Genomic DNA, 8068 nt, shown 5'->3' with positions numbered 1-8068 from the left:
AGAGACACTTTTTGGGACAGCCACACAACCCTGCATGTTTTCTCAACTCAAGCTAGCTAGCCTAGTGAAGAATTGCCTTGGGGCACTAATTCTATGTCGCTCCTAAGGACTAAAATTCCTCTACTTTTTTTTATCCCTTCCAACAAGGCATAACCAATCCATCCCCAGTGCTTTCCTCAGATCTCCTCTATTAATGATATTATAATCATGTGGATATCCATGAAATATTGGTGATTTTTCTTGGGATGCACAGATGCATAGAAACCTCTTGCTTTGACCCATCTGGTGTGGATAAGTCTGAGGCAAACAGGAATTTTGTGAGTTGAGCTGAATAATAACACCATGACAAGGCATAATGCAAAGAGATGCAAGGACACTTTGAGCTGGAGCACTCTCTGTTCTTCGGCACAGGGAGAGAAAAACAGGAGCGACAGACCTACAAATTTCTAGAAAAGTTCCTCAGCCTCTCATTGAGAGCACAGTACTGACTCCCACATAGTGCTCTTAACTTTTCAATAAAGCTGAATCAACAATTCTCCAAATACCTTTTCCGGAGATTATCCCTCACAATTGTTATTTTCCCTCTTGGAAATCTGCTCTAAAATTCACCACCTTAATTTTGGTGGTGGTTTTAAGAGTTTGTTGCCCTATCTTTCATTCTCCTGTGTCTAGAAGAAGGAAAGAAGGAAGGAAGGAAGGAAGGAAGGAAGGAAGGAAGGAAGGAAGGAAGGAAGGAAGGGAGAAAAAGAAAAAAAAGAAAATGAAAGAAAGAAAGAAAGAAAGAAAGAAAGAAAGAAAGAAAGAAAGAAAGAAAGAAAGAAAGAATAAATACATTGTTAATGATGATAGTACCTTCAAGAAATTTGTGGGGAAATTTACTTTCCTTCTGGAGGAATTTAAAGATATGTTCCCACCCCCCACACAGTCAATTTCCCTTCATTTAAAGGAGAAAATTTTTTAAGTGGCCATTAGTGCACAAATGCAATAGATCACCATACAAACTATCTTTAAGTGGTTTAAAATGAATATAATTATGGACATATGCTATAGAGAAGTTGGTGGAAACCAGTGACACATACTGGATCATCAGAGACCCTAACCTTTTCAAAGGATCAAGGTATGTCATAAGGCTAGATCAGGAGTCTTGTGGTCTTGTGTTTTAAAGTTGTAAAAATTCTAAGTATATAGTAAGCAGGAACAAACTTACCTTGGAACCCTTTTGAGTTCCCCAGCACACTAAACCACAGCCTGCTAATCTCCATTTCAGCCTTGCCTAGTTCATATTATGAAACCAGTCTTTGAGTCGACACCCACTGGGTTAATTTAGGCTACGCTGCTTCCTCAGTGAAGGAGAACAGCCTTAAATTTAGAAACAGCATGGTATATAAAGAGAATAACAAGCGTGATAAAAGAAGGTACAGAAGGCGTAGGAAGTCACAAGGAAAGAAAGTAAGCATATCATACTAAATATCCTAGTGCTATTTTAAATGGTTCAGAACATTCTTCCACAAATCAGGGTCTTCTTAATGTTCATCTTGCTATAATTCCCAACCTATAGATCTTTTAGTACTTAGAGAAAGCATTTTACATTTGCTACAATGTGTCAACTCCGTATAGCTGACCTCTGTATGCCATTTGAAAAAGTTCCATTAAAACAAGAAATAAAACAACAAGAACTAGTTACCAGTCCAAAGCAAAAGCAATTGCCCCAGATCAGAAGCACGTTTTCTCTTGAAGCACATATGCTTATAAATGATTACTATAAGAAGAGGCTGAATGGACAACTAGACTGCCTGTCCTGATTGAAGTCAGATGTCAAAATGCCTGCTCATTATTTTTTTCATCACACAACTCAAGGTGAATTTTCAGAGAGGAAATTTCATTGAGCTGCACGCAATCAGCTCTTGGTTGATAGGGCCCCACCAATAAACAGGATGACAAACTCTCAGAAATCACATGGCTGAATATTGCAAAAATAACAAAAAGTGAAGAATTCAAAAATCCAATTTCATTCTGCTAAAACAGGGCCCTTCACACTTGGCCCTTTTGTGACTTGTGGACTTCAACTCCCAGAATTCCTCAGCAAGAGAGAGGAGAGGAGAGGAGAGGAGAAGAGAAGTCCTTCCACCTCTGGAGTTTACCAGTTCAGGCAATAATTTCACATTGTTTCATGCAAGAACCATGCAAACTCCCAAACTGACAGGAGACACTAATTCAGCACCATAAACAGCTCCTTTGGCGATAGCTTTATTGCTCTTAACTTTCCAATTTATTTGCTGGCACCATCACTGTGGGCCTTTAGGATGTTCAGATTCCCACTCAACGAAATGAATGGTGGAGGGTACAAACGTAGCAGGATTGGTTCATCCTATTTTAAAGGAAATGAACTGCCATGTAAAGGGCCCTTCAAAAACTGCTTTAGAGATTAAAAGAGTACATCTGAACCGCTATCGTTGATCTTAACAGATAAAGCAGTAAGTTTCCTTCCTAATCAAATAAACATCCCATGTTTCAGTTCAAGGCAAAAACCAAACTGTTCGTGCATCCAGAATAATTCATAGCCTCCTACTGAAATATTTCAAAGATTGCTCATTCCACAGTTTATTCTAGTGGATCCAATTACACATATACAGCTTAAAATAAGCTATTATATAACCTGGGCTGTTTCTATTTCGTATTCTGGCTGGTGAACGCACCAGCCAGAGAAAAAGAAGAGAGATGTCTTTTGCTTCCTTTAGCAATGTAGTCACTGATTTTGTTTTTTTTTTAAAAAGGATGGAGCCAGTGGGTGCATCATAGGCTCAGTTAAGATGTTCTGGTTTGAAAGTTCTCCCATCTCCACCTCCAGGGGAAAGAACTTAAAATTTATTATTTTAATTGACAATTATCAAGCCCCATTTCACTGTAACCTTACCTACATTGTCAAATTATTTCTGTAGTGAGGAAGAGTGGAGGAGAGTGTATTAACTCCAAACAATCTTTTCACTCTTCCTGATTTAGAAACCACAGGAAATCAGACTTACTTTCTGCAGCAAGAATAATTTTCAACTTATAGAACAGAAGGGGCAGATTTTCCAAGGCTCTAAGTCAGGGGTCTTCAAACAGGGCCCTTTTATGACTTGTGGACTTCAACTCCCAGAATTCCTCAGCCAGAGGTTGATAGTTGCAGTGTCCCGGGGTTATGTGATCCCCCTTTGCGACCTTTGGACAAGCAAAGTCAATGGAGGGATGCCAGATTCACTTAACAACCGTGTTACCAGCTTAACAACAGCAGTGATTCCCTTAAACGGGGGTCTTCAAACTCGGCCCTTTTATGACTCATGGACTTCAACTCCCAGAATTCCTCAGCCAGCGTGCCTTAACAATTGTGTCCTAAAATGGGGCAAAATTCACTTAAGAATTGTCTTAAGCAACAGAAATCCTGGGTGCGATTGTCGTCGTATGTCAAGGACTACCTGTAGTCTGCTTTTATGAGTGGGTGATATAGGGCAGATGGCTGCTTCTTCACCTCTTCCTCCCCTATTTCACTGCCCTTCTATTCCAAAGGCTGCACTCCCCGACATGCAATTCCTGGTCTCCTAGAGCCCCTAAGCAAATTATGTTAAATGAACAATTATAGTTGGACTCAGGTGTTTTGTTTGTACTGAATCTTTGGGGTTTGAGGGTATTGTTTAGGGCAGGGGTAGGCGTATAACTTTATAAGCTGCCCAGAATTAGGCATGTGAGACGGGCAGCTATATAAATCAAATATAAATATTATCTGAACACTAATTCATGAGAACATGAAAACTATTTTAAACCAGGATAGCATTTTTCATCCTATAATGTATGGTCTATTCTGATGCTGTAGATCAGGGGTCTTCCAACTTGGCCCTTTTATGACTTGTGGACTTCAACTCCCAGAATTCCTCAGCCAGCATGCCTGGATGAGGAATTCTGGGAGTTGAAGTCCACAAGTCATAAAAGGGCCTAGTTGGAAGACCCTCTGCTGTAGATTTTTGGGTAGAGAGACTGCTTCCTCTCCTCACTTGTCTCTCTAGCACTTTTAGCAACAAAATCTGAATTTTTTTTGGGGGGGGGGAAATCTTGCTGCAGAGAAAGATAAGCTATGATCCTCCCTTAGATTAGGGTGGTTTGTCTTATAGCAGAAGCAGCCATGTCATGATGACAAAAATCAGCTCACCATCTCAGCTGTGGAACTTTCCCTCAACATTAAGGGCTGGTTTATAACGGAGAAGGTTAAACCAAGAGATTTAAAACTCTGCGTCATGGAATAAGTCACAACGGACTGGAATGACACACATCTCGACAAGCCATGGTTTATAGCCCTCAATCATGCTGTGCCCATCCCCAGGAGCCACAGTATGGAGTACTACGACGAGTGAATTACTCAGTGGTGCAGCCTCCGCCGCTGAGCCCTGAATGCCTAAAGGGATTCTTAAGGGATTCGCCCCCCCGCCCCCGCCCGCCCGGTTTCCCGTCAGCTTTCCTACGCCCCGCGAAGCCCCTTGAACGGCCACGGCGTGTAGCGAGACGCAAAAGGAGCGCGGAGGAAGCCCCCAAAGCGCCCACACATCAAACGACTCAGCGGCGCCGCCTCTCCCCCTCCGCCCTCTCGGTTTTATGAATGGAATTCTCCAGCCCGAGCCGGATTACTATGCCGCCCGGCTCTCTAGCCTTCGCCACCCCATTGGCTCCCGCCATCAATTGACGTCACCCGAGCGCGTGCCGGGAGGAGGGAGGAGTCGCCCGGCCAGAGCCCTTAAGTATGAGTCACCCTCAAAAAGGGGGCTTGTTCAGTATAACACCGGGCGTCCCCCCCACCAACTCCCGGCCAGCCTGAAATCCGTCGCTGCAACTGGACCGGGGCTCCTCCATCCTCGCAGTCCACCTGCTAGCTCCGGCCACCTCTGCATCGGGAGAGGCGGATTCCTTCTACCTGCAGCCATCCAATCGGACGCACGGATCGATCCCGCTGCTCTCCGCCCCCCCACCCCACCCCTGCCCAGCCGAGGCTTCTTCCTCGCTGAATGTGCAGCTGGACCCTTTTCCAAGGTGAGTGCGGCTACCTTTCTCTTGCCGTCGTTCTCTGACAGCCCAGAAGACCCTACTCTACTGCCTCTTTGCGAGATATCCAACGCTTAGCGATCCTAGACCTTTGCGAGATATCCAACGCTTAGCGATCCTAGACCTTTGCAAGATATCCAACGCTTAACGTGCATTCGGAGAGAACCGGAGGCTAGGGCTAGACACTTGGTGTTAAGGACATTTTCCCCCGCAGTGCAATTCTAAACTTGTTAAGTTGGCTGCAAGTCAACATAGGCTTTACTTAAAGTCGCACCGTTATCGGTCATCAGTGGAGAGAGATCTGGACGGTGCAGCAGTTTTCAGGTATCTGTGCCTGATACTGATCAACATCTACAAGTCCTAAGCGTTCACCCACAGATCACAGATATTTCCTCAGAAAGCAAGCTAGAACTGAGCTCTTGAAGGATGGGCTTCCTAATTTGATGCCTTCTGGATGTGTCTAGACTACAGCCTTCCTAATTCCCAGCCAGGATGGTTGTTCGCCACTCTGGCTGTGAAATAGTGTTCCATAACATGTAGGAGAAGCAGCTGTTGAAAGTTTGTTAAAGATATCCATTTATTACAGATAAATTCCTATGCTTTATTGCATTCATTAGCATGATTTAACAGACATAGGCAGAATAAAAATGATTGTGTGCTGTTGTTATTTTTTTAACAAAGGAGGATATAAACATGGCTCAGCTTGTTCCCTTGACTTTTCATGTTTACCAGCTCGTCAGCCAAAAGGCAGACAGAAGTTGGGTGCTTGCTGCACAATCTATTGTGTTGCACAGTGTACAAAGCCATCTCTTCCCTATAAACATTTTTTTAATGCCATGATTGGGGGGAAAAACTAAGCTAGGTTGTGTATCAGAGCAAATAAAAGAGAAAGGGATACAGACAAGGAGGCCTGTCCAGGAACATATGATGTCATCTGAAGAAACCTACGCTGACAAGAGACAAAATTGGTTTGTCCTCTTTTATCCCGATGGGCTTGTTTGAAGAACAGAAAAAAGAGACGGGGAAGGTGGCAAACAATGACAGGCCCAAGCTAGAGATATCCCATCTAGAAGGCATTGATCACAAGGACCCGACAATCTCAGGTAAACTATAACTACAAAATTAGTCACCTTTGGTTGTTGTTTTAGGCAACTGAAAGGTAGCTGTTTTGCCTCCATTTTGTTCCCAACCCTAGAAAACATGTATTAGTACAGGGAATCCCACCCTTCCAAATACACACAAAGAAACATACATGTACAAACATGCCCAAATACTTACAAATACTTGCTGCTTTGCTGCAAATCTGAGTTGAAACTGAGTTGGTTTTTCATCTGCTGTTTCAGATCACAGTAGAGAGCATGAAAGAGGAAGTGTCCACCAACGCTACCAAGATCCAGCCAGGCTGGTTTGTGCCTGCTAATGGAAGCACCAGCAAGTCCTACTATTTCTCAGAGACGCCTCCTGCTCTTCCCTTAAATCCTTGGGATGTCGTCTTGTGCGTTTCTGGGACTATCATCTCCTGTGAGAATGCCATTGTGGTGGCCATCATCTTTTACACCCCAGCTTTCCGGACTCCGATGTTCCTGCTGATTGGGAGTTTAGCCACTGCCGATCTTTTGGCTGGCTTGGGCCTGATCTTTCACTTTGCCTTCGTTTATTGTGTCCAGTCACAGATAGTTAACCTCCTCACCATGGGCCTTCTGGTGACCTCATTCACCGCCAGTGTGGGCAGCCTCCTGGCCATCACCATAGACCGCTATTTGTCTCTCTACAATGCATTGACCTACTACTCAGAGAGGACAGTCACCCGTACCTACGTCATCCTCATCCTCACGTGGGGAGTCTCCATCGGCTTTGGACTGTTGCCCGTGATGGGCTGGAACTGCTTGAAGGACAACTCCACCTGCAGCATCATCAAACCGTTGAACAAGGACCACCTCATCATCCTGTCAATTTCCTTCTTCATGATCTTTGCAGTCATGTTGCAGCTGTATGTGCAAATCTGCAAGATTGTCTGTCGGCATGCGCAGCAGATCGCCCTCCAGAGACACTTCTTGGCTACCTCACACTATGTCACCACCCGGAAAGGCATCTCCACGTTGACTCTCATCCTGGGGACCTTTGCCTCATGCTGGTTGCCCTTTGCTATTTACTGTCTCCTGGGAGATTACACCTACCCTGCCATTTACACCTATATGACTGTGCTCCCTGCAACCTACAATTCCATGATCAATCCAGTCATTTATGCCTTCCGGAACCAGGAAATTCAGAAAGTCCTATGGGCAATATGCTGCAGCTGTATCTCCTCCTCCATGCCTTTCCATTCCAGATCCCCCAGTGACGTCTGATTCCTCCATCCCTTGCTCCCTCTCTCTGCTCAAGGAGCCTTCTCCCCAATCTCTTGCTGCTCAAGAGAGCTCAAATGTGCAAAACCTCTTTCTAATGTCCTTCCCTTCTCCTTGCCAATGTAAGTGACAAGGCTGTCCTATCTTTATTTATTTCGACTTTGGGAAAAAGACAAATCTTGTTTATTTTTTTAACCATGCCTTTTTTAAAAAAAGACAGGGGGAAAATATATATATTTCTGCTTTTGTGCGTGTGTGTGCGTGTGTGTGTGTGCATGCGTGGGTGTATTGGTTATATGTCAGATCTGATACAAATATTTTGTCTGAAATATTGAGAGTGCATTATTTTCTTAAAAAGGAAAAATGGCAAGAAGAAGCCTCAAAACCTTCAACCTTTCTTTTGTTTTTATAGCCTTAATTACCTCAGATCTCTAGAAAACTATTTTTCTACATTTAAACAAATACCACTGTACCCCCTTCTTTTCTCCTTTGATCAGCGGGGATTAAAAAAAAAATAGCCCAGAGCTGTGCCAGGTTTCAAAACCAAAATAGATTCCCCCCCCCCCCCGTTCTGTATTTGGCTGCCCCCTGGTGTTTATTCTAATAAATGCAACCATAGGAAGATTGGGGTGGGAGGAGGGGTGGAGGGCAAGGGG

General features: G+C 44.0%; 1 protein-coding gene across 1 annotated transcript; it reads left to right on the top strand.

Annotated features, from left to right (window-relative positions):
* Positions 1-6393: 6393 nt before the first annotated feature.
* GPR3 (G protein-coupled receptor 3) lies at positions 6394-7415 on the top strand (the record flags this gene model as incomplete). Its single annotated transcript, XM_081334583.1, has 1 exon — positions 6394-7415. Exon 1 carries the CDS (start codon positions 6426-6428, stop codon positions 7413-7415), a length of 990 nt encoding a protein of 329 aa, XP_081190709.1. The 5' UTR covers positions 6394-6425.
* Between the last annotated feature and the right edge of the window lie 653 nt (positions 7416-8068).

The sequence above is a fragment of the Vipera berus genome, assembly GCF_964194415.1.
Source record: "Vipera berus genome assembly, chromosome: 9".
In the NCBI taxonomy this organism is placed as follows: Eukaryota; Metazoa; Chordata; class Lepidosauria; order Squamata; family Viperidae; genus Vipera; species Vipera berus.
This window is presented reverse-complemented; position numbering and strand designations above follow the sequence as displayed.